Source organism: Lissotriton vulgaris, chromosome 9 (genome assembly GCF_964263255.1).
Source record: "Lissotriton vulgaris chromosome 9, aLisVul1.2, whole genome shotgun sequence".
Classification (NCBI taxonomy): Eukaryota; Metazoa; Chordata; class Amphibia; order Caudata; family Salamandridae; genus Lissotriton; species Lissotriton vulgaris.
The window spans coordinates 1,226,701,938-1,226,729,601 of record NC_141697.1 but is presented as its reverse complement, the minus strand read 5'-3'; the positions used below and the strand labels follow the sequence as shown (position 1 = coordinate 1,226,729,601).

At 45.5% G+C, this 27,664-nt stretch overlaps 1 protein-coding gene across 1 annotated transcript in view; it reads right to left on the bottom strand.

The window, feature by feature from the left end:
* The window catches only part of KLHDC8B (kelch domain containing 8B), an 858,961-nt gene that overhangs the window by 590,742 nt on the left and 240,555 nt on the right, over window positions 1-27,664 (bottom strand). The window contains exon 2 of the mRNA XM_086939363.1: window positions 12,087-13,358. Coding sequence (XP_086795489.1) covers window positions 12,087-12,477 — 391 coding nt within the window. The 5' untranslated portion in view covers window positions 12,478-13,358. The remainder of the gene's footprint in view (window positions 1-12,086; window positions 13,359-27,664) is intronic.

Here is a 27,664-nt window from a genome sequence, read left to right as displayed (position 1 = left end):
AAAAGAGCGACAGTGGACTCAACCTATCAGTAGCAGCAGCCGGGACAATAGTCATTATGTTCTTACAACAGGTCTTGCAGACAGCGCATGCGCGCTGCCTAGGCTAACCCTAAAGAGGGAACCCTAAGACCCACTGTTCTGTACACTCCTGGAACTGTGGATACTACAGAAGAAGGACTGCCCTGTTGCCAGAGGACTTACTTGCTGCTTGAGGCCTGCCCTGCTTTCTGAGAAGGAAGACTAGACCTGCAGCACTCCTCCCAGGCTGTAGTGACTCCAACGGTCAGCTGATTATTTGCACGACAGGACCACCAGCATTGACTGGTAACACGAGAATTGCACTTTGTCGTACAGCATCTATGGCATACGGACCACCAACGTGGAGCTCAAGCAATGACCATCTGCGATGCCCGACAGGATCTTCGTGCTGCACCGACGACCATCTGTGACGGTCTCCCTACTCCTTGCTGTCTCCTCCACCACAAACTGGACTTTAGAAGGTAACTTTTGCAGCAGGACTAACCTGGTCCCTGCATCCGGCCCATGCTCTATCGTAGTCAGGGTCAACTTCTGACTTTCACCCGGTCTTGCACAACTAGTAACCACGAGTAGCGATTTGTGCTTATAAGCCCTATACTTATCTTAAATCTTTAAAATTGCATATCTTGGTTCGACTGATTGTTTTTTTTGTGGCTGTTTGGGTGGTAATCGTTTATTAAATTTGTCTATTTTTCTAAATTGGTATGAGGATTTTCTTGTGTTGTGTTTTCACTTTATTACTGTTTGTGTGCTGCATACTTTCTTTACGCATTGCCTCTAACTTAAGCCTGACTGCTTTTGTGCCAAACTACCAGCGGTTTAACAACAAGGGGTGGTGATGGACAGAGTTTCTAAATTAAGTAGAATACTCTCACCCAGTTAAGAGATCAGGGCTAGATTCAACACCGTTTTTAGCTCACTGCACCATCCCAGCTCAGAACCTGGCTATATGCAAATTAGTCTATTCCTGTCCCAGTGCATGATGGGAACAGGGCAAACCAAACTACCAAGCCAATTCTTACACTGGGAAGGAAACAAACTACCGGGGACCGGTTTCTGGCATTTCAGCCGTCGTCGGCCCGGCTTGCTTGAATCCTGATGGTGCAATGAGCAAGGGACTCACATCTGAGTATACCCTTCCACGCTTAGGGTGGACAAAATATTTAACAACAAGGGGTGGTGATGGACAGAGTTTCTGAATTAAGCAGAATACTCTCACCCAGTCAAGAGATCAGGGCTAGATCCAACACCATTTTTTAGCTCACTGCACCATCCCAGCTCAGAACCTGGCTATATGCAAATTAGTCTATTCCTGTCCCAGTGCATGATGGGAACAGGGCAAACCAAACTTCCAAGCCAATTCTTTCATTGGGAAGGAAACAAACTACCACTCTGTCAGGGATTGTGGCTGTTGCTTGAGAGAGTCTCCTCCCCCACCCTTCAAATCACAGCTCAATTCCTGACAGTAACCATACACCCAGGGCACAGGGAGAGGGATTCAGGAGCTGGGGGCAGAGAAGGAAACTAGTAACATGGGGACTGGTGAGAGTGACATGATGGTAAGGCACAGGAACCGGAAGTGCGTATACCCGGACATTTCTGCAGAACTGAATGGACGTATGCGTGCAGAAGCAGGCGGTTCAGCATGGAGTAGGCTTACACAGAGTGGCCTCTACTATGGGAAAACACGAAAAATGTATGTGAACCTGATGGAGGAAATGGGGCCCTTCACCTGTAACCGTAAAAGGTGGAGTGCCTCACCGCAGCAGGACTGTGGCCCAATGGTAAGAAACCTCTACTCCAATTTACCAAGTTCCTACGCTGCGGGAGGAAAAAATAATAAGTGAGATTTTTCCCTAAAATGTATTGTCTCACTCGCCAGGGGTACAGGAGGTTTCAGTGCCTGCACCAGTGCTATGAAACAGGTTCAAAACAATTCTTAAAAGTGCACAAATCCAGGGCCTTCAGTGGGCCGGGTCCTGCCAGTGCCCAGCACCAGCAGTTCTACAAAGCAGGTGCTGAGACGGGTCCCAATTGGGCTCTCCATTTTTGCCCCCACCCTCAGGGAGAAAAAAATCTCAACTCTGAGGCAGTGCCACCCTTCACCGGCCTTAGATATAACTTCAAAGAGGCTGGGTATAGTTCTTTCACAGTCTCATCAATTTCAGAACAGAATTATTTTCAATGTTATATACGACGAAGCCATAGTTGTTGCTTATGTATCTCATGCAACTAACAACAACTGACAAAGCCAATTGCCCTGGCTTGATGTACGTGTAATGTTACGTGTTGTATTATATATCTGGGTCCAATGACAGAAGCAGCAAAATACCAGTCAGGTAGCACACTATGCTAAGCCACGCCCTTAATTACAACCCCCCCCCCCCCCCCACACCCCCTCAGTTTTTTCATCCCATTTAAAGCACTGCATAAGTCCAACACTCGAAAAACTTGAGGTTTGTAAAGGCGCTATCCATGTCTAACCGTCAAGGCGCTATCCATGTCTAACCGCCAAGTCACTCATTGGACTCTGTAACTGGCAGGTTACACTGAGCAGGCACGTTTACCCAGCGAGCTATCTGAATGGAACAGGCAGCGGAGGCTAAACGGTCTTAGGAGAGGGGGAGAGTTCCTGCATGGCACCAGAGTGGGGGCATGATGACATTTCATAATGACCTCCGATAAGTAAATGATTGTCATGTAGATTCTATATGTGCAAATTGACCTCGTGGAGTTTTGGCAAAGACTGGCATTACAATAACAATAATAGTTTATTTTTAAATACTAATAAGCTATTGCTTCTTTCCTTGTCACTTCTCTGTTTTTTTTTTGCTCCTATCTGGGCTTGCCCTAAAGCCCCAGCTTTCGAACTGGTGCAGCATTTAACTAGAGACCTAGGGCCGTAAGTGTGACACGCTCCCTGGGGCACTCGCGCGCGCACGCGCCCTGGGACCGCAGTGTTGTTCCTTCTGAATACTCTCACACAGGCATTAAAGGTCATCACAAATGTGCACTGCAGTGTAATGCAGGTGTCAAGCGGGGCACTATGGGAGTTAATCAGCATGCGGCATAAATTAAAACCCATTTAGTGTTCCGGCTGTCTTCATGAATATGCATGAGACGCGGTGGCGCGTGGGGGAGCCCCGCGCCCTGCATAGGTCTGCAGAGCTCCTTGTACTGTGGAAATGTACTGCCTTGGTATATTAACCACATAACCCTCTTCTCTCATACAGGAGTTGTGATCCAGGCAGCGCTGCCATGGCTTGATGTAACGGTGTGCATGTTTTGTGAGTGAGGCGGTTGGTGCAAGTTTTGTAAGTGAGGAGGTTGGTGCAAGTTTTGTAAGTGAGGAGGTTGGTGCAAGTTTTGTAAGTGAGGAGGTTGGTGCAAGTTTTGTAAGTGAGGAGGTTGGTGCAAGTTGGTGCAAGTTTTGTAAGTGAGGAGGTTGGTGCAAGTTTTGTAAGTGAGGCGGTTGGTGCAAGTTTTGTAAGTGAGGAGGTTGGTGCAAGTTTTGTAAGTGAGGAGGTTGGTGCAAGTTTTGTAAGTGAGGAGGTTGGTGCATGTTTTGTAAGTGAGGAGGTTGGTGCATGTTTTGTGAGTGAGTCGGTTGGTGCATGTTTTGTAAGTGAGGAGGTTGGTGCAAGTTTTGTAAGTGAGGAGGTTGGTGCAAGTTTTGTAAGTGAGGAGGTTGGTGCATGTTTTGTAAGTGAGGAGGTTGGTGCATGTTTTGTGAGTGAGGCGGTTGGTGCAAGTTTTGAAGTGAGGAGGTTGGTGCAAGTTTTGTAAGTGAGGAGGTAGGTGCAAGTTTTGTAAGTGAGGAGGTTGGTGCAGGTATTGTGAGTGAGACGGTCAGTGCATGTTTTGTACGTGAGGCGGTTGGTGCATGTTTTGTAAGTGAATAGGTTGGTGCATGTTTTGTGAGTGAGGCGGTTGGTGCATGTTTTGTAAGTGAGGCAGTTGGTGCATGTTTTGTGAGTGAGGCAGTTGGTGCATGTTTTGCGAGTGAGGCGGTTGGTGCATGTTTTGTAAGAAAGGAAGTTGGTACATGTTTTGTAACTGAGGAGGATGGTGCAAGTTTTGTAAGTGAGGAGGTTGGTGCAGGTATTGTGAGTGAGACGGTCAGTGCATGTTTTGTACGTGAGGCGGTTGGTGCATGTTTTGTAAGTGAGGCGGTTGGTGCATGTTGTGTAAGTGAGGAGGTTGGTGCATGTTTGGAAGTGAGGCGGTTGGTGCATGTTGTGTAAGTGAGGAGGTTGGTGCATGTGTTGTAAGTGAAGAGGTTGGTGCACGTTTTTGTAAGAAAGGAAGTTGGTGCATGTTTTGTAAGTGAGGCAGTTGGTACACGTTTTGTAAGCGAGGCAGTTGGTGCATGTTTTGTAAGTGAGGAGGTTGTTGCATGTTTTGTAAGAAAGGAAGTTGGTGCAAGTTTTGTAAGTGAGGCGGTTGGTGCATGTTTTGTAAGTGAGGCGGTTGGTGCATGTTTTGTAAGTGAGGATGTTGGTGCATGTTTTGTAAGTGAGGCGGTTGGTGCTTGTTTTGTAAGTGAGGCGGTTGGTGCACTTTTTGTAAGTGAGGAGGTTGGTGCAGGACCCCTTCCTTGCTACCACCCACAGTCATCTGCTAGCCAATAATCAAAGATAAACGCACACCTGCATAGTCCAGTAGGTGCATTCACCTGTTTGACCAAAAAGCTTCCGGCGTCTTTAAAATCTATAGTCAGTTCAAAAAAGTACTCAACTGTTATTATCTCTCTGCTTTCCCAGTCACTATTTTTAGGTCTCGCCTATGCAACGCCCAAGAGTTGCTTTGGAGTGACCACTTGGAATCACTAAGGGCTTTTGTGGAAACTCGTGCATGTTTTGCACTGTTTCCTATGAGCCCTCGTGCATGTATGGCGTTTACCTTGCGGGAGCGAGCAGCGACGCCATCTGTTTGCAATTATCGCACCTTCCGCTGCTCGCTCCCTTAAGGTAAACACTGGTTTTGTGTGCTTCTGGGGGCTGAGGCATGACGAACCTGGCACGGCGGCCGCCGAGCGAGCGCAGCTTTAATTGTTTTACTTAAAACGAGACAGCACAGACAGCTACAACCTATCTGGGCTTCACTCAGCAACAATAGCAGTTTGAAAGTTAAAAAAGGTCACAATAATCAATACTGTCTATTGAATCTTGGTCTATGCTCTACCCATCATTTGGTCGGGTTAGCAGAGCCATTCACATGCGATATAAACAGCAGCTTAAGGTAAATTGTTGTTAATAACACTTTAACCCAAAGCGAGCCCCGAAGTAACTCGTGCGGCTGCAGGTTCCGTTATCAAGGGCCTGAAGTCCGCATGGACGGAGCCTACACCACTCACAAAAAGGACACCGGAAACTGTGGGGTGATGGAGCACTTCACCCATCTCAGGCGCTCCATCAACGGACCTACAGCATCCGAAGGAGGTGCACACATGTAGACATGGGACAACGTAAAATGATGGCACCCATAGATTGCAGTTGGTCTCGAGTGGAACATACATGTCCCTTTATTTGTAGAAACGTCCTACACGCGACCATTATCACCTTTGTCTGAAGCTCTGAAACTGAGAGGTGCTTTGGTTGACAGGATCTATTCTCACCAGGGGCTGTGGCTGAAGCCTTCCCGAGGTGCAGCTAATTTTCCGAAAGCATTTGACATCTTTTTCAGGGATTACTTTGTAACTATATATAAGTGAATTTAGTTAAAAAAACTATCAATCTGAAAACCAAAGTAGCTGTAAACTCAAAGAATCAACAAACCCCTGGCCCTTGAAACGTGTCTCACCAAAGATCATTGTGCTTTGCTTTCATTCATCTTTCAAGTGTTTGTTGTTGCACAAGACCTCCTCTGCAGACCCGTTGCACTCTACCTGCATGGTACAACCCCCACATCCCCCAGCTGAAGTGAAGCCCGCCAAATGGCGGAGGAAATGTACGAAAAAATACTTGGTGTGCCATTAAAGCTAGACATTACAATATATTTCACAAGGTGGCGCTGAATGGCTCCATGTCAAACTGTGTATGCCAATGGAATTAGGCATATCTGCGGCAGCTGCTTTTTTCGCAAAAATTATGGATTTGATGCATAATCCATCATCTGCTGCATAATGTGCAGATATTAAGAAAAATGAAAGTTTGCAGCTCAAACGGATCAAAAGTTACTAAAAACGTAGTGATATGGTTGCACACAGCGGAAGCACCTTTTCAAAGGTTAAATTATCATCTTTCAGTCGCTTAGCTTTGTGTTTGCCAAAGTGATAGAGGTGAAATCTTTGCCCAGACAGTATTACCATGTTTAACAAGCATTGGCATAGCCAATAGGTCCTGCCTTTGGGACCTTATTTTCATAAGTGTTTAGCCATGCAACAGTTGATGTTTTGCACCAAGGATAATGTGCTGCATAACTAAATACTTATAAGGTCCCAAAAGCGAGACCTATTGGCTATGCCAATGCTTGTTAATCAAGTTGTGTGAACTTTCAAGGCCAACAAGCCCCCATTTCTGAATCCCTCCATGTCACCACCTCCGAAATGTTGATTGCAACAAATGGCGGCTGTTTCTTCTTCCCACCCAGGAATAGACCGAGAGTCAGTCTTTTGCAGGCCAGGCATGAATGACGTCTAATATATGGAGTGAGATCAAAGGGTGAGATGTGTGGGGAGGGATGTACAGCATCCACAGACTCCAGAACACAGACCGGATATGGATTGGCATTTCCCGAATTGTGTAGGTCTTACTAAACTCGGGGATACCCGCTCAATAATTCTTCATCTTTGCCCCTAAGGCCACGTGCTACGCCGACAGCAGATGCTAAACCCACCGAGGTATCTCACCAGCTCTGGCAAGAGGGCAAACCATGTAAATGCCACTAAGCATATATCCACAGTTTAACTTTTAGCAGTACTTCTGTATGTGAGTCAGTAATAAAGAAAAACAAGGGAACCCCAATATGTGAAACTTGGGGGTAAGGTTGTTTTAGAAAAACAGTGGTTCTGGTTTGGCATGTTAGCCATGTGAAAAAGGATGACGAGAAATGTTTTTGTTTCTATTACTGGAACTTCTCTTTTCAATTAGTCCATGAAATTGGGGTATACAAGAAAAAGAAATGGAACCCCAACATGCACCTCTTATATTGCATAGACAGCTGGGTGGAGAACAAGCAGAGACCTCCATGGCCTAAAGCTGCGTTCAATCAACCCGCTCCACCCAATCCTAGCACTTCTCTCATGCTGGTTAGCAGCATGAAAACAGAGTCTGGATTGGTTAGGGGATCAACCTTTGTGCATCAGACTTCAGGGGCACACCGAGGAGGACGTGGAGGACGTGGGTAAGTACAATTTCATTTTATTTTATTTATTAGGAACGCGTAGTACATGTAAGCCTAGTGATTAAGTTAGTGGTTATGTTTTTTAGGGGGTTTGGGTGGAGGGGTTGTTTTTATTTGTGCTTTTAGAGGAAGCTGTTGGTTGTTTTTGACTTTTAGAGGGAGGGGTTGTTTAATTTAGGTTTTTGGGAAGCGGTGGAGCACTTCGCTCAGCCCACCACTTTCTAAGGCTACCAGCTGCCCCGGTTTGCAAAAGTCATCAACTTACAAGAGCTACAACACAGATCATTAAACCCAGGAAAGAGTCTTACACGTCAGTGAACTTAAATACAAGAAAGGTAATAAGCATTTGTTATAGATGGATGTGGGAAGTACTGTATAGTTGTCAGGGGCCTTCTATCCTAACTGTGCACATTTTCTAAGCATCCACATTTTCTGCACCTTTTTAAGGAGAAGCTAGGTGTGTTCAGCACCGATGCCATAGAAACAGGATTTAGTAAAGTGAGCTTTGCTCTTATAAGAACATTATATACATTCCAGCTTTGTAAAGAGAAACACTGTCTCCAGTTACACAGATCGTAATACAGACACAGGCTTCACACAGGGTAGCTCTCCTGTGTTGTAAAGGTGGATGTGCAATCTGTAGGTCGCAGAGAACTAAATTCAAGCCTGTAAGCCACCTCTGTGTTTAGACAGGGTGTAGGACAGCAACTCTTATAATACATGGGATTCTGTACTCCATGTATAAAGGTCAGTCTGTAATGTCTTTATAATTGAAGAAAAGACATCAGAACTAAGGGCCCGATTCACAGAACTAACTTAAGACAAAATTCTAAACGTACTACTTTTGGTATTCACAGAAGTTAGGATTTTGTCTTAAGTTTGTCTTAAAACAGACTTAAGACAAAATCCTAACTGAAGTCTGTCTTAAGTCTGTCTTAAGTCTGTCTTAAGACAAACTTTAGACAAAATCTTAACTTCTGTGAATACCAAAAGTAGTACGTTTAGGATTTTGTCTTAAGTTAGTTCTGTGAATCGGGCCCTTAACTATTATGAGTTATTACAGTCAAGTTCTGACCTCACAGTGCTTGCAGCCAGAGCCAGGAGGCAGGGGAAAGACCGGCCATGTAACAGAGCATATTTGAAGCAAAACTAAGGAAAGGGAACATTGGTCTGCCTTCCTCTGCTCTATTTTAATAGCTTACAGTGACAAGCAGAGATAAGATGTTTATTTTTTGCAGTATTAGTATAGGGTGAAGGCCCGACCCTCACCACATTCAACCTTTAATTCCTAGCTTGTTAAATGGTTTATTACTGGGGAACTCTGTAACACTCCTTAGGGGTGGAGTCTACTCCCCCTCAAATTTAAATATTCCTGGTGCAAAGAATCTAATTTTCCTGTTTATTCTTTAAAGGCACTTGTTGTCCATGAATATAAGGTGTTCTTGTAAAATCGAGATTTCTCTGCCATGTGTTTTGAGACTTTTTAATTATTGATTTTCGTTTTGTTACCTCGATTTGTAGCCTATAAAAAACGAGGTTACAAAAACGGCAATCAATATAAAAAAATTCTCAAAACACATGACAGAGTCATCTTGATTTTGATTTTGTTTTCTTCAACAACACCTAATATATATGGACAACAACTGTCTTGTAACCAATAAACAGGAAAATTAGACACTCAGGACCGCAAATGTTTACTTTTTGCACTCCTTAGATAGAGAAAATCTAGAATCTTTCTGCATGTTTCTTAAAAAATGCATCTTTTTTTTATCTGACTTGTATTGACCTGTTTCTAATATCTGTTTGCAACAAATATTGAACAGGTTTTTGATGTGTTTAATTTTGCACTAGAGGTTTTATTTTTATTCTTCATGTTTGTGAACATGGTCACTCTTTCACATGAAGGAGCTAAGTATACACCAAGGTTTTATGTGGTTTGTGGGGAAAGGTGATGGTGTGTCTATGTATTACATGCGGGGCCTTTGGAATTATGCACTGGGAGAGGGTAAAATTATGCGGCAGGGTTGAGTAAATTAAGCTGCAAGAAAAGGCAAATTATGCGATATTATGCATCACATTTTGTGATAGTATTACCTCATTCTTTAGTCATTTTCAAACTTGTTAACACATGTTAGGCACTACTTGTACCTCATTAGTTAAATGTTAACACCCAAATATAGCAATAAGCTGCACAAAGGTGACTAGTCAACCTTTGCAAATATCCTTCCATTATGTGGCAACATGTGTCACTGTGTTTTAATACATTTTGAACCATTTGAGCTAGAAACAATTTTTGGGTTAAAACCTGCAGATTTTGCGGCAGATGGCGGATCATTAGGCAATGTGGCAAATCTACAATTATACCAAAATTGCTGCTGCCTCACAATTATATATTCCCAATGGCTCTGATTATATGGGATAAAGTACCCCCTGGTGTACATGATAAGGATATTGCAAGTCAACCCAGAGTTGGACAACCTTATAAAAGACCCCGGACTTCGGTCTTATTCCTCTATATGGTTATGGAACTCCTTGGTGTCAATATCCTCACAATATGCAGCAGGGGTACTTTATCTCTTACATCATGTTACAAAGATCTGAGAGACTCCAGCTCAGTCAGCAGTTCTATCCCTTAGGCCACACCTATATTGCCATTTTATTCTTTAAATGAGCTGAAACATGTTGGTTGCGAGAAGTAGTATATACAACCAATTTATATATGTGTGTGACACACTTGTCCGTGATTCAATGTTTTAGATCTAGCATTCAGAATACATATACCAGAAGGTAAAGGAGTGGTATATGAGTTTTCAATGTTGTAATTCAATTTGAAACTCACGGGTATTAGAAGCAGCATCTCTGACCCCCCTCCTTATACAGGCAGACAGTTAAGAAGGCTCTATTTGTGGGTGGTGGACGCTAGGCGCCCTGGGCCACAGCCCACTTTGCTCAACCTTAAAGCTTCCATGTTTCTTGACAGGCTTTGTAAAAAAATAAAATAAACATGAGCTGTATATGTCTAAACTTTGGACTAGACCTGTCATGTGGGGTCCTCTTTGAGATGGAGGGGGTCAGGGTCCAGGCTGGGTGCCTCCCGGAGGTCTGACTTGCTGGCTAGATGTGGGTTAACGGACAGATTGGCCGACTTTTATGTTGGGGAACCAGGTTTGAGTCTCAGCGTTGTCTCAAGCATCTTGTGATTTTGGGCAAATCACTCAATCCCCCCGTGCTTAAAAAATTAAAATAAATTAACATGTCTGTCTGTAATGCAACCGATGCTCATGTAAGGCGCGCTGATATCTTCGGATATATAAAGCAGCAAAAAAAAAACTCTGAAATTTGTAAGGGCGTATGACTGACTCTGCCTCTGCCCTGCCAGCCTTTTTGAGGCAGCAGCCCAAGGGAAACACTTGAGTTTCCAACAGCTGTTTGTAGAGTGTCTTATGTATTTGCACTTTCATGGCAATGTGACTTTCTTTTGAATGTTTCTTAGATCACAGCGGAAATAGACAAACAAGGCAACAAACTCTCACTGCCCGTTCACGCCCCCCTGTGCGTCATCTGCAGCAACAACACCAATGCTATCTGTCACTCCTGAAACCCAAAGGAATTGACCTTACAAGACATGACAACAGAGAAATCATAGAACAGAGACTCGTCCAACCCACCCTTCTCCCAGTGCTTAATTTATGAATAAATAAATAAATGCCAGGGTCCTCTTCAGGAGGCCACTACAGTTTACACCACACATTGCCCCTTCCATGCTGCCAGTAATGGTAAAAATACAACTACTAACCATCACACTACTACAAGTGTGACAATTCTGACTATTTGAGGCCCGCAAAGCTATAGTATTGGCTTGGGCAGCAGGTATTAGCCATTTTTATGTATATTGAATTAATAATTAACTGTCGTTGTGGTAATCTTCAAATTAGCCAGACAGTGTCACCATGTGGCAGACTGTCACTGGCGCCAGTGTTGACAATAAAGTGTTGATACCAGCACTGGAAACCACTGGCTTAAATTAAGCACCGCCTTTCCACTTGAAAACTTTTAGATTTACAAAATATTCTACAGAAGAGCCTCGAACAGAACTTGAGTATCAAGTTTATAAATGAGTCAACACAGAGACTACATTTAAATATCTCTGTGAGGTGTGGTTTGCGTGAGCCGGTGTTTACACACTCTGTACTGCCATGTCCATTGTTTTCAGGGACCGGGTGCAATAAAACAGAGAGTGTAGGGTCTTTCCCTAGATCAGCACATGAAAATGCGCTGGCATTTAAATCATGAACCACCACTCTCAATGGAGCAGCACTGACTCTTCTAAGCAGGAGACTAACACTTCTACCACCACAGTGCCAGCACTCCTCAAAAGCACTTCAAGCATCCTGCAACACAGCACTGGTTCTTCTCAAAGAAACATCAGCACTTTCACTGGGGCAGCAGTGTTTAATTTGAGCTGGTGGTTTCTGGTGCTTGACACCATCACTTTATTCTCAACACCGGCACCCATTACATTCGTCCACATGGTACTGGCACACAATAGACACATCAGCAGGATTCTTTCATTAGAGCCATGCCAACCCGAAGCAGGTGCCATGAATGTGTCTGCACTTCTTGTTCTCCATTCCAAGCACTTACTGATCAGATTTAGAGTTCAGTGCAGAATAGGGTACATATCTTGAACATAACAATCTTACCTCTCTCAATCGCAGTGATGCCCATGGACGGCTGCCCAAGGTCCGCTTTCCTCTCCCACCTGCCCTCGTCTGTGTTGTAAATGTCGACTGAAGCCAGGGGGCTCTGCTCTGAATCCATGCCTCCTATGATCAGGACTTGCTTCCCCACTGCGATGGCAGCTGCTCCAGCCCTGGCCATGGGCAACGGGGGTAGAGTCATCCACTTCTGAGAATCCACGTCCAACAACTCCACTGTGTCAAGGGGCAGGCCGGTCCTGCTGCAGCCCCCCAGCACAAAGAGATGGCCGTCCTGGAAGGCGGGCGTGCAGTAAACGCGACAGGTGGGCATGGGGGGGAACACCTCCCAGAAAAAGGACCTGGTGGTGCTGGTGGCCATGATAGACACCGGCATGGTAGGGTCAGGAAAGACGACTCCCTAAGATAGCCCGAGCAAAGCACAGCGACATAATCCAGTCCGGAGTGACCGGCTGCTACCTCTTGCTGGAGGAAGGGGTGTCCACAAGGCCAGTTGACTCTGTACAATCCAATCTTTAGACAGTGAATGGTAGTTTCATCTCTTTTTTTGATGCAATCTGTTTTGCGTCACCTAAACACGAGCAGCTGGGGATGTTTTACCTGAGTGTAATTCCACATCGAAGGCGCGGCAGCCTGGCAGCGAGGTTTCTGAATTTCATGGGCACCTTTGTTTCGAAACGTTTCTTCTAGGCCTTCTTCAGGACATGACCATCAGACCAAAAAAGATTGTTTCACGGAAAAAGATACAACATCAGCAAACAAAACCTTCTTTACTGTACCATGAGGAGAGGGGCTTTGTCATACATAAAATCTGTATTTATATTAATGGAGAAATATTTCTGGCAACCCACTCAGGTGATGCAGGGAACACACCAAGGAACTGCAGGACAGCACTGCACCTCTCAGCAGGAGACTAACACTATCAAGACAAACCACCCTGGGTGGTGTTGAAATCTTTCTGAGGAAAAGAAGTTTACTTAGCAGCAAGCAGACAGCTTTGAGTTGGATCTGCACTGGTCCTGAATAGAACAGCACAGCGATACGTTACTGCTCTTATGGCTTGGTAAGATGCTCTTGTATTCACCCGGATGGAGGAGGATCTATTGGTACACGTCATTCTGACCAAGGATGGTCAGTGGGTCTTCCCTCTGCCCCTTGAGTCATGAGGTAGGCAAGATAAGAAAGTCTTTCTGTCAGCATCTTCTGCAGGGTGGGGTGTGCTCTTCATCTTCCCACACACTCTCTTTCCTCAGTTCCCTGTGAAAAAAGATGAGACACAACATGTTAGAAGCCTTACACAGGAATAAAATGCTAATAGGCAGTCGAAGGAGATGAAAATCCTTTAATACTGAAAAATAACACCTTTTTTAAAGTTCCTGTATTGTGCAGAAAGTGCCTATAATGTAACAGTGACACATTATTGCAATTTATTTCAATTATTTTAGCCCCCCCCCCACACTCCACACAAGTGTCCTCAGAAGACTCCCCCACTGGAAGTTATACATGTGAATGTGCTGCCTGGACTCTGATGGGCTCCCACTGGAAGAATGCAGATATACTCCCAGGAAATTCCAAGGTATGAGGGAGCCTGGAAAGTAGTAGCCATGAGATTTGTGGCATAAAACACAACAATGCTGTAAATCAAATATAGAGGTAAAAGGGCTTTGTCAAGTTTATTTATAAGTAACCCATAGTAATTATGCCACAGGCCTTAAGATAACAAGAAGAGCCAGCTGTGTCCCTTTCTATGTTGCTCATGATGTCTGGTGCAAAAGCAATCTTCTATTGAGGGTCCACCTTCTAGACATAGGTTTTGAGGGGAGCTTGGTTTTTAACCAAATTGCAGCATGATCAGATACATGGATAGGCAAATAATATTTTTTTTTTACTTTTCCAACTTTTGATAACTCCATAAAGATGTAATCAATCCTAGAATAGTGACCGTTCTTTTTGCAATACAAGGAATAATTTCTAGAATTGCCATTGATCCTACGCTATACATCACATACATTTAAATGATCTAAGAAAGAAAGGAGTTAGGCTTTAACTCGTGGCAAAGTAATTTGAGAGATATAACTCTCTTCATGATCGGGGGTTTCCCCAGGATGCTAGCTCTTTAAGCCAACAACTTGATTCTGTTCACCTCTGATGCAAATCAAGCCCTCCCAGAATTATTCACTGAAGTGCAGGCATTTGGGAAGATGTTTGGATATGAGATTATCAGTAGTAAGACAGAAGTTATGGCTTGGAAACTGGATGCTCATAGTGTCAGGTTGTCAAAAGAAATAAGATACTTAGGTGTAACAATACTACAGTAAATTAAAGAACTCCTAAAGTGAATTTATTGAAAGTCTCAAAGGGAGTAGACAAGTTGTTAACAAATAGCAGAGTCTCCCACTCACACAGTATGGATTTATTTAGTTAAGATGTGTGTCCTGCTCAAGTTTGCTTACTTGTTTGACAATATACTCTTGGTGTTCGATAAGAGACTTCTTACTAAAATACAGGGAAGAATCTCCGCATGTATGTGGGCCGGCAAGGGGATTAGGCATTCCTGAAAAAAGCTAAGATGGAAGCTGTCACATGGTGGTTTGGGTCTTCCAGATCTTCAATTGTACTGTTGGGCACACCAGCTAATGAATTGCAGGATTCTTTTACTTAGGACAGATAGCACTTCGGTTGGTCACATGTATTAGGCTATGTTGGCGAACAGCGCAGAAGAGGGTTTCATGTATAAATTTGGTGCCCCCAAATTCTTTAAAAAAGTTCATCTGAAGGTTTTGTATGCTGCATCAAAACTACGGTTTGACTATCGTTCACGCTTGGGCATCCCTTATTACAGTGAATGGGCTCCCATGTGGGAATCTTCGGGATCGCCGGAGTGCCTTTTAGAAGCTCTAGCAAAATCACTGAAAACAGCTGGTGTCGCATATTGGGGAAATATAATGGAAGGTTTCAGCTGTTTGCCCTGGGATACCTGGCGGAACTTGACCAAATACACATTATCTAGGTTCAAGTTCTATCCAATCTCAACGTGTTGCAGGAACCAGCAGTGGCATTCTCTATCTGACAACTCAATGGAGAATAACCTACAAGACTTAAAACCAAGAAGAAGAAGGTATCACTTTGGTATGGGTATCTGCTTTCTGCATCGGACAAGAACTAGAGACCCCCCCCCCAACTTGGTCTGGGAAAACTGCTTGCCTGACGAGGAGCTGAAAAATCTATGGCAAGTATCTTTAGACATTCTTTATTAAGTCCGCTGCATTAAGGACAAACCATTTTTTTTATCCTACACAGGATCTACTGGTCCCTACTTAAGCTGTCCAAAAGAAGAGGTGGTGGAGATGCCAAATGTATAGGTTGTGGTGCCCAGGAAGCAGATGACATCCACATATTTAGTGTGGGTAAGACTATGTCAGACGCATTGGATTGGACAAAGAAGTAACGGTAAGCCCTTCCTTAATTTTGTTTGGCACGTTGCAGCCATCTGAGGGCCAGATGGCTGCAACTTGGTAGCTTGGTGACTCCTCCTTTGTATGCTAGTGCGCATGGGCATCGGCTCCATCCTTAGATTGTTTTGCCATAGTAGGGTTAGATGGAGTAGTATGATAGAATACAGATAGAAATGCCCATGTAAGTGTATCTAAATAAGATATTGTTGGAACAGACACAGGTTTCTGGGGAGGCTGGGAGGGCATGTACCACTCTGCAGCCCTCTATGCCAAGAACAGATGCATACTGGTAAGTAGCATATTCCGTTCGAGGCATATGGGCTGCAGATGGTACATTATGAATAGACTATACAGCAGTTCTCTCCCTAGCGGTGGTCGCCCGTGTCTGTTGGAACTGTCTGAAATAAAGTCTTTAATACAGCTTGTCCCACTCTAGCTTGTTGTGTTGTGTGCACATCTACACAATAGTGCTTTGTGAAGGTATGCGGTGTAACCCAGGTAGCTGCTTTGCATATGTCATCTAGTGGAATGTTTCCCAAGAATGCCATAGATGCTCCTAGTTTACGTGTAGAGTGAGCTCTAGGAGGAACAGTTAATGTCCTCTTTGCTTTTAAGTAGCATATTTGTATACATTTTACAATCCATCTGGCAATGCCTGCTTTAGAGATGGGATTGCCCTTATGTGTAGGAGAAAATGCTACAAATAGCTGTTTTGTTTTTCTGAAAGTTTGTGTTCTTTCTATATAATACAATATTGCCCTTCTGACATCTAATGTATGTAGGGCCCTTTCCGCTACTGTCTGTGGTTTTGGAAAGAATACCGGTAGTTCCACTAACTGATTGATGTGGAATGCTGAAATTACTTTAGGCAAGAATTTTGGGTTTGTTCTAAGAACCACTTTGTTTTGGTGTAGCTGCATGAATGGTTCTTGAATTGTAAATGCTTGCAACTCACTTACTCTTCTGAGTGAAGTGATAGCTATGAGGAAGGCCACCTTCCATGTGAGGAATTGTATTTCGCACCTATGCATAGGTTCAAAGGGTGGTCCGATTAGTCTGGTAAGTACTATGTTGAGATTCCAGACTGGGGAAGGTGGTAGTCTTGGTGGAATGACTCTTTTGAGTCCTTCCATGAAGGCTTTAATTGCTGGTACTTTAAACAGGGAAAGATGTTGTCTGTTTTGTAGGTACGCCGCTATAGCTGCGAGATGAACTCTGATAGAGGTGTATGCTAAGTTACATTGCTGCAAGTGTAGTAAATAGCAAATAATCTGTTTAGTGGATGCGTCCAGAGGGTTGATGTGATTACTGTTACAGTGTACAGCAAACCTTTTCCATTTTGCTGCGTAGCATGCTCTTGTTGAAAAGGGTTTCAAAGACAACCAGTAACCAAAGACCCTTTTATGTTGCCCGGCGGTATCGCCTCTATGACCCACCAATGTTAATCAATGAAGAAGCAGGCGCTGGAGACTGGAAGGCAGGAAACGAGGATTTTATTCTCTCCGGAGGAGAACACATCAATTCAGACAGCAAGTATCGTCACGAGGTGCTCTAACCACATCTCTGAGGCCTGGCCTCTTATACTAGGGTTTATGACCTTTATTGCACATAACACATTCTCGCAACACGTTGATAGTTGAAAGAACATCCTCGGAATCTCCCCTTCAGGCCCGTTTCCACATACATTTACAGTTGGATTCCCCACCCCGGTCACAACAGGTGATGGTTGTCGCACAGCAGGGCATTCCGCCGATTCACGGAATGCATGGGGTTGATCGGATCTCATAGGGTGGGGGCTTTGATCGGCTCGAGGGTCTTTTGATGGGGAGGGGAAGCTTCCTACTGTACGGGGTAATAAACAGTATCCGCAGGGCCAGGTGGCGGCCTGGGAACAAGGAAGACAAACGGGGACACAGGAAAAGGGGGTTTGCATCAAAAGGATCTGAGGCCATGAAAGGAATGAGGGGAGGTGTCGCGCTGGGAACAGGATGGGATTCTGTGGTGAAGCTGCGCTGAAGAGGGGTTTATGACCCAAGGCATGAGAGAGCGGGGGTTGTCAGCGTGCGGGGGGGGATGCTTGCGAGGTTAGGAGAGAGAGAGACGCGCTGGCTATCAGCGAGGGGCAGGGAGGCCATGGTGCTCAAAATGGCTGCCGCTTACGCGCACGAATGGGCTCGAAAAGGGGCAAGATGGCGCCGATAATGTTCACCAAGCTTGTATTAATTTTCCACAGTCCTCCCTTTAACATTTCCAAGACATCTTGCTGGCCTATTTCCTATCTATACCTATTGCAGCGGTCATAAGTAAGGGAGAGGGGACTTAGGCAAAGGAACTGTACATAAACATCATATTATAAACATCACATTGAAAAAATCTCATCATCTAGTAAGCGGGTTCATCGCTAAGTTGGTTGCAGAAAAAGTCATCGTAATGTAATATCAGACTAGAATTACGTAGCGAGGGCGTTGGGTACAGATCATAGATACTTATAGTCATTCGAAATAGGAACTGGTAAGTTATCATATAAGTAAGTCCTTGTTTGTATTCGGCGGGAGCATAGTTAGTCCAATGGTGATTGGGAGAGAAAGGAGATATAGAAAAAAATATCAGAGTTTTCGGTGTCTTTGTCGTCTTCTGTTGGCACTGTTGAGCACCTGGATTACAATTTGTTCTGTCAACAGAAATGTTCATGTGGATTGAGTCGTTGGGGGTCTGCGGGTAGGGGTACACTTTGTTTGGTTTCGTCAGACCTCATAGGAGAAATGCGTTATGGTTTTGGAGCAGGTGCATTTTCTTCCGTAACGCAGAGCATAGGATTGTGATGAAAAGTGCAATTGTCCCTGAGTTGTGGGATCTGTTTGTTTCTTGAGTCTCTGTGGTGGGTATTTCCTGTTGCTTCCATCATCATTGAGGCGTTCAGCAGCGGGTAGAACCACATACTTCGTTCATCTTCTCTTTAGGGGCGACCCTTGGTGGAGTTCCAGGTCACCGTTCTGAGATTAACATAGTTCGTGGTCTACTTAGCCGGAGCTCCCTCCCTTTTGACGCAGGGAATACCCTTCTCTGGGTAGCTCAGTAGGATTTTGGAGGAACTTGGAAGTTCAGGTGGAAAGGTGAGGGTGTGAACAGTCCTTATGGTAGGTCGGAGGAGGAGGGGATGGAGCAGGGCCATGTCGGGAACAGATCAGGGGGACGGAGAATTTGAGACAGGCGGGTCCATAACCAAGTTCAGAGAGCGGGGACCTTTTGGCACACGTCGATCATAGAGCAGGGGCTTCAGGTCAGCTCTTTCCTTAGTTTTGTCTGAAACAGTGCCTCATCCTGCGACTCCTTACTGCTGTGGTCTCGCCTCGGCCTCCGTCGTTGATGTTCCATGATCCGCAGCCAGGCCGCGTGCTCCCACATCCGGTCTCTTTCTCCTCCGACAGTGATACCCTTAAATGAGTTTTGATTTGAGTTAGAGATTTTGCAGAAGAAGGTAATTACATAAATCTATTTCTCTCCCAACACCAAGCAACTGGGGTAAACACTCGCTACATTTGAGATTTTGCAGCCAACGTATAAACAATTGATGATGGGTTTGCTGGATTCCTTACAACTTTTCCCTTGTGGCTAATTCTTTGGTGTTTTGTTGGTTATTACATTCATTCGTAATAGGTACGAGGTCTGGTACCCATTCATTGCATTCGTCTATTATAGTAGATGTCAGTTCTTCTGGTAGAGACCCATTTCCCTAGTACGAGTCTTGCAAGGCTAGGCTGGTCTTCAGGGCTTTGTATTTTACGAAAAAGTGCAACGTGCTATTCACCATAGTCTGATAGGCATCCTTCTGAGGGATGAACATAGGCTAAACGACTCTTCATTACATAAAAACATCCTATTTTCAACAAGGTTTACTGCAACAAGTTCTTTCGATTTTCGATCTAATTTTAACTTTGCACACATCTTTCTAACTTTCTATATAAATTCTCGCAACCTGGTTGCTACAAAAACTCGGGGGGGGGCTTGCGATAATTATTAAACTTATCCTTGGGGTGTGTGGGATCTTATGGAAAACAATTAGGAACACAGCGAATTGGAGCAAGGGGCGTTTTTCAGGTTCTCGTTCAGGGCAGCTGATACCAAACTGGGGGCATTTTGGGAAGACGGGGGTGTCTCGATCATTCCTTACTGCTTGGGGTATGGAGACAATTTGGAATGGGGATGGTCGCATTACCACAGACATATTTTATCATAGAAGCCACTGACAAATAGTTCCCTGACGGTGGGTCAAATTTAGGGAACCTTAGTCGTCTTACCTGTCCCTTTCCTTTTGGCCAATTCAAATTTCATCCATATTTAGCAGAAAAGGAGAGGTAGTAACGTGGTACAGATACAATTTTATTTAGGACGAATTTGTGCAAATACTTGTGGTATTTGGGGCCAATCAGGAGGTGCACCAGGTTCGCCAATTAGGTGCCAGTCGCTAGGAAGAGGGAAAGTGTGGAGGGGTGGAAGAGAGAGAGAGAGAGAGAGAGAGAGAGAGAGAGAGAGAGAGAGAGAGAGAGAGAGAGAGAGAGAGAGAGAGAGAGAGAGAGTGAGAGAGAGAGAGAGACAATAGGCCAAACAGTACACGTGTGACATGGGGAATGACCGTGTATTGTTTGGGCTATTCAGAGCGTTACCCAACGTTAGACGTTTCGGGTCTGTGTTAGGATGTAGAAAGCATGCAGTTTTGGGACGGAAGAGCATTAGGTCAGGTACAGAAAGGTCGTGCATTGGGTAGGGCGTCTTTTTGTGTCGTCTTGCAGCGTTAGTCCGTTTTCATGCATCGGGCGTGACGTGGCTCCAGATCCTTTATGGTACCCTAATCGGGACCCCAATGTAATCTGCAGAGGGAAAAAAGGAGGAAAAGGGGGAGGTGGGGGGACAACATTCGAACACATCAAATGTACGGCCACGAAAGTCCTTTACTTACCGCATACTCGTACTGATCTCTTCGGGATATAATCCCTAGGGTCTTGGTTTCTGAAGTCAAGGGGGCGGGCAATGTGATAGGTGGTTCATGGGGGGGTTCGAGGATGGCGTTAAGGATCGTGTGTAGGGAAACGCTAAAAAGGGGAATCAGAGGTGCCTAGCGTGAGGTACCCGGTTTTGTAGATGTATCCGGCCATCGGGATCCTTAAATCATTCCCAAAGCTGTGATGTTCTAAGGCATATCAGTTCTTCGTTCAACCCTGTACCTTAGTACCTTCGACCACCATATCTTTATAACATTTTATCAATCACACCGCTTTACTTTACCCATTCTCAGACGTCGAGGTCCTTCTTCATACGTAAGTTCCTGAGCTCAGTCGCATATTTTGGAGGCAACGTATCATACCTTTGATTCGATCATCAATCCGGGGCCGAACAACCATTTCTCAGATAACCTTAAAAAAAGGAGCAGAACGGTTGCGCACAGAAAAACCCTCCCACCGATTCCCATATTTACAAAAGTATGTGATGCCTATTCATAGTTTTGAAGACCTTTATTTGCATAATCATTCAGTACGTAAAATGTGAGAGTGCAATCATATTTTGGCCGGACATGTCGACGATGGAAGCACATACAGTAGGGGGTTATTTTGTGGCACAAGAATATGTTAAAAAGGCCTAATTAATTATTTGCAAGTAACTAAAAACATTTCATTGCGTGACGAGGGATCAGGGGCATTTCAGTTCATAAATGGAAACACAGTCAAGCTCATTGTAATCACATTTCCTAGATGTATACCGTGGGTGTGCATCATAAGCGACATTATGTACCAGTTACAATAAATATCAAAATAAATCGTTCATTGAAATCAACATTTTTACGGAACCCCTTTCAAATGTTCGCCAAGTGAACCCTCCTCCCTTTTTCATCGAGTGCGCAATGGTTCGTATATATATCTTAGTACATCAAGTTTCATTAGCTAAGGAACACCACGAGGCATCCGTTAGTTCCTATTGATACCGGCGCCATTTTGGGCGAGGCCGGTTTAGTCCGGAAGTAGCATCAGGGGCAAAAAATGTCCCCGACGATTGGCGGTTGGACCAGGGTCCCTTTCGGCAGTTAAAAAAACTGTGCTAACAGAGGGGCTGGTGGTGTGGACCGTCAATCAAGAGAGGGAGGGGGTAGAGTCTTTCTTACCGGGTCATGTTGATGTTCAGCCGGAACTTACTCGAGTTCGTTAGCCCATAATGTTCCTGGGTGGTTCAGACGGAAGCTGATGCAGACACGAGAGCACCGCCATCTTGTTGCTGTGCCATGGTTATTTCATTAGTGATCAATGCAGCTGTTCCCCACCGGAAGCCCGAAGGGGCTGAGGGCTCTTGGGACTTTGGTAGAATCTTCAAAGTCGAGGGGATGTTTGTCGATGGTGGGGGCTTGCGCCCAGGTGGGCAAGTGCCCGAGTTGCAATTTCGGACAAAGTTACTCCAGCGGCCTAGACCCGCCTTCCGAGGGCCCAGACGCCATTTTGAGACCCTGCGGCAGCCGTACCTCGTCGTATCTATCAGGAGTGGAAGAAACTTCTTATGGTGATGAAAGACAGAACATCATGCTGTTGGAGCAGGACATTTTGGTTCGGGGCGCCAGGGTGCAGCAGTGGAGCCTTCATCTGGGGGGGTGAGGGAGGCTCGCCCGTGCCGTCCCCTTCTCCCGGCGCATCCCACGCCGTCCCTTTGAATCAGGGGTACACATGATGACCACCCTACACCCCTGATTCCGACTCTTGGGGGACCATCGTACGTCCGGTGTTATTCAAGTAGGCCCATCGGACATTGTGTGTCCTGTGCTGCGCAAATATACCAGGCGGGCATTGTATGTCCTGTGCTGCGTAAATATACCAGTCGGGCATTGTATGTCCTGTGTTGCGGAAATATACCAGTCGGGCATTATATGTCCTGTGCAGCGTAGGTATATGGCCGTCGCCCGGCTGGAGGACATCGGCGCCGGACCAGGGCAGGGAAGCCTCCTACCTGTGGAGGCGGGAGAGGCTCGTCCGCGTCGCCTCTCCCTCCCTGCCCACCCTGCATCCGCTCGATGGAGGAATTTGTGATGGCCGGACCAGGAGATACGAGGGAGGGGGTCATTTGCATCCGCCCCCTCCCTACTCGTGGCCCGGGGGACGCCATCCCTGGAAGGGTAGTATGGGAAGACCATTTCATTGCCTGCTTTGTGGAGCCTCCAGTACCTTCTCGCCAGCGATCTCTTTTGGCCCATGGCTGCTGGCAGGCCCCGCCCCACACGTGCTATGTGTTTCGGATGGGCGGGACCATCGAACTGTTACATTTCGAGGACTTCCGGAGTGAGCATAATACGTTTTATATTTCTCCTATTAGTACAGTTTGTTTTAGAGAGTGTTCTACTAGTTATTCTATTTACCGTTGGTTGTGTGTTTTCTTTACCGTAATTAAATCCTAAGTTATATAATAGACGCTTGGCTTCCTTGAGTCCTTTCTCTAACGGGGGTTGTTTACACTGGTCTGTAATTGTGTTTGGTTTTCAGAGTGGGGGAGCAACAGAGAGCAATCAGTCCCAGAACTCTAACATGTCGTTAAAATTGGTCTGACGAAATCTGTGCCATCGAGCATAATCAAACGGGGTGGTTCTGTCTGTCCTGTCTGCACTAGTCTGATTGGTTTTTATCTCGCGCCTTTTCCCTTTCTGTCGGCCTGTTCTTTCTGTCGACCCTCCGTTCTTACCTATGCTCTGCAGAGTCGGGCATTGGGCTTTCCAGTGCCCGAGACATTTACAGAAAGCACATTGGTTCTGTTTTAAATCTATTCGTCCTGTGCGTAGTGTCGGGGGATTACCTTCGGGTCGTTGTGTCCCGGGGTTGACTTGTCGGCACATCCCTTTACACCGTTCTCTTTTCATGTCTACTCCTCGGAACTGTGCCATCGCTGGCCCTTCCCTTTGCCTACTAGACGTTTGGAGGGTTGTCCGTCGTGTCCCTTCACCTTTTCTGAATTCGTCGCCTTCCCTTCGTCGTGTGGCTTCTTTGCGCCACATACCGAGACTATCGAGCATAATAGGTGTTGTTTCATTCCTACGAAGGGCTATTTCTACCGTTTCTATTTTGTCAAGATCAAAGGATCCTCTCAGTGGCCACTGACTTTCTCGATCCTTTTTCGTATATTTATGCCACAGCTCACTATAGGCTATAGCGATCAATCCATGCTTCATGAACATGTCCTTATTAGGGGTGCCTTCCAGTGGAGCCGGATGGTTCATCTCTAATAAGCGGTCCGGGCTAAACAGGCTACTAACCAGTGGGGAGAAGACAGGCATGACGGATCACAATGGGATAATAGTCAGCAATACCTATCTTATCGCTGCGTGCAAAGACTAGACAGAATATTTCTATTCTACGTTGTTTGCACGTAGTGAATACCTCATGAACCAATCTTGAGCAATCAATGTTAGGTCAAAAATAAAAAATCAATATGGTCAATGGGGAGAATAAGTAGGCTCGCAAAGGTTCGCGTCACCTACCCTTTCACTATCTGCAAAGAGGGGACCTATTCTTCCCTGTTTGCAGACAGAGAATCTCCAGAAAACAATCTATAACAGTTAATCAATGGGGGGTGGGGGGCAATTGTTCAATGGGGGAGAAAGATAGGTCCGACGGGTGCGTACCTATCCTTCGCTGTTTATAAAGGGAGAGCCTGTTGTTTCTCCGTTTGCAGACAGCGAATCTCCAAATAAATTAACAAAAAGTAATACTAGTATTTTCTCATCAATTATCAATCACTTTCAATTATCAATCACTTTCGCAATTCGTCGTGTTTACACGACCTTACCCGGACCGCATGGACAGTTTCTTGCCTTCCGAATCCAGCGCCCGATCGTCCTCTTCTCTTCGTACTTCTCGTGGCACTCCTGATGGTTCCCAGTCAGGACCGCAGATCACTCGAGAGAGGTCTGTTCGGAACCAGTGAAGTTCGGATGATCGGCTGTCAGACGAGGGTCTATCGGACAGGGTACCTTCCGATCGTTGCAGTCGTTCACTCTGTCGTCAGGACCTCTCCCACTGGATCCACGAGTCGCTGATGGGCCCCACGTTTGGGACGCCAATTGTTAAAAAGGGTTTCAAAGACAACCAGTAACCAAAGACCCTTTTATGTTGCCCGGCGGTATCGCCTCTATGACCCACCAATGTTAATCAATGAAGAAGCAGGCGCTGGAGACTGGAAGGCAGGAAACGAGGATTTTATTCTCTCCGGAGGAGAACACATCAATTCAGACAGCAAGTAACGTCACGAGGTGCTCTAACCACATCTCTGAGGCCTGGCCTCTTATACTAGGGTTTATGACCTTTATTGCACATAACACATTCTCGCAACACGTTGATAGTTGAAAGAACATCCTCGGAATCTCCCCTTCAGGCCCGTTCCCACATACATTTACAGTTGGATTCCCCACCCCGGTCACAACAGGTGATGGTTGTCGCACAGCAGGGCATTCCGCCGATTCACGGAATGCATGGGGTTGATCGGATCTCATAGGGTGGGGGCTTTGATCGGCTCGAGGGTCTTTTGATGGGGAGGGGAAGCTTCCTACTGTACGGGGTAATAAACAGTATCCGCAGGGCCAGGTGGCGGCCTGGGAACAAGGAAGACAAACGGGGACACAGGAAAAGGGGGTTTGCATCAAAAGGATCTGAGGCCATGAAAGGAATGAGGGGAGGTGTCGCGCTGGGAACAGGATGGGATTCTGTGGTGAAGCTGCGCTGAAGAGGGGTTTATGACCCAAGGCATGAGAGAGCGGGGGTTGTCAGCGTGCGGGGGGGGATGCTTGCGAGGTTAGGAGAGAGAGAGACGCGCTGGCTATCAGCGAGGGGCAGGGAGGCCATGGTGCTCAAAATGGCTGCCGCTTACGCGCACGAATGGGCTCGAAAAGGGGCAAGATGGCGCCGATAATGTTCACCAAGCTTGTATTAATTTTCCACACTCTGGTGGTAGGACGTCTTGCTTGTTTAATGATTTCGATACATTCTGGAGGTAAATCTAAATATCCAAACTCTATGACTTCAGGAGCCAGATCGCTAGGTTCAATTGTTTGGGATCTCGGTGCATTATTTCTCCATGGCTCTGTGAAAGGTGCATGGGTAATAATCTCAGCTTTTGATGTGGCACCTGTGAGAGTTGCAGTAGCGTGGTGAACCACGGCTGTCTTGCCCACGTGGGTGCTACTAGTATCATTGTCATTGAGTGCTGTTGCAGTTTCCGAACCACTAATGGAATTAGTGGGAGAGGGGGAAAAGCGTAAGCAAATTTGATGGACCAATTTATCCATAGTGCATTGCCCTGGGGCCAGTGATGTGGGTACCTGGATGTGAAGTTTTGGCATTTTGCGTTCTGATGATTGGCAAACAGATCTATCTCTGGTTGCCCCCATCTTTGGAAGAATGGCTGCAGTATCTGGTCGTGCAGCTCCCATTCGTGTACTTGTTCTGACTCTCTGCTTAGGATGTCTGCTATCTGATTTTGAACTTCTGGTAGGTGTTCTGCTAACAGATAGATCTTTTGAGGAATGGCCCATCTCCAAATGTCCTGTGCTAGTTTGGATAGTTGGAGGGAGTGTGTCCCCCCTGTTTTTGAATATAATACGTTGCAGTCATGTTGTCTGTTCTGATCAGGACTGCCTTGTTGGTTATCTGCATTTGGAAAAATTTTAATGCTAGAAATACTGCTAGTAGTTCCAAGTAGTTGATGTGCACTTTCTTTTGCTGCACACTCCATTTCCCCTGCACTGTGTATTTGTTCATATGCGCTCCCCATCCGGAGAGCGATGCGTCTGCTGTCAGTATCAGTTGTGGAATCGGTTCTAAGAACGACCTTCCCTTGGAAATGTTTGTTGTGTTCCACCACTTCAGAGAGCGATGCGTACGGTCGTCTACCAACACCAGATCTGTAATCTGACCTTGAGCCTGATTCCACTGTGTCGCTAGACACTCCTGTAGAGCGTGACCATGTGGAAATGTTCCGAATTTATGTATGCATTGAGAGGTCTGAGGTCTAAGATTGGTCTTAGAGACCCGTCTTTTTTGGGGATTAGGAAGTATAGAGAGTATACTCCTGTCCCTTGCTGATGTTTTGGAACCTTCTCTAAGGCATGCTTTTGTAGCAGTGATAGTACTTCTTCTTTTAACAATGTCAGATGGTCTTGACTAATTGTACGCTGTTTGGGGGGGATGTTTGGTGGGGTAGCTGTGAGTTCTAGGCAATAACCATGTTGGATAATTTGTCTCACCCACTTGTCTGATGTGATGTGTTCCCAGACAGGTAGGAACTGTGATAGACGTCCCCCGACCGGTGTTATGTGGTCTGGGGGGAGTTGTATTAAGTCACTGTTTTGGGGTTGGGGAGTTGTTGTTGTTTCCGCGACCTCTACCCTTGTTGTTGTTACCGCTGTAACTGCCTCTTGAATTACCTCTGGGTGATGTTGGTGTAAAAGAGGTAGATTGCTGACTTGTTCCTGTACTTTTTGAGCCCCCTCTATAGGTGGATCTACGAAAGGAACCCCTTTGTGTTGGCTGTTGTAATGCTCCCATTGACTTAGCCGTTTCTGTGTCCTTTTTCATCTTTTCTAAAGTCTCATGTGTGCCTGAGCCGAAAAGTGTCTTCTGATCAAAAGGTTGGTTCAATAAAGATGTTTGTACTTCTTGTTTGAACCCTGAGACTCTAAGCCATGCATGTCTTCTTATCATGATACTGGTGTTGATGGATCTTGCTGCAGTGTCTGCTGCGTCCAGGGCGCATTTAATGTAAGTGTTAGTTATTATCTTTCCTTCCTGTATAAGCTGATCTGCCCTTTTCTGATGTTCTTTAGGGAGATGTGTGATGAGCTTTTCTAACTCATCATAATGCGCCCTATCATAGCGTGCAAGTAGCGCTTGTGTATTGGCTATGCACCAGCTGTTTGCCGCTTGTGATGCTACTCTTTATCCTGATGCATCTATTAATTTTGACTCCTTATCAGGTGGAGGGGCTTCTCCTGTAGATAATGAGTTTGCTCTTTTGCGACCCAATGCTTGGGTTTAACACCCTAGCCCTCACTGGGTCTTTAAATATGTCTGTTGTGTGACTGAGAAGACC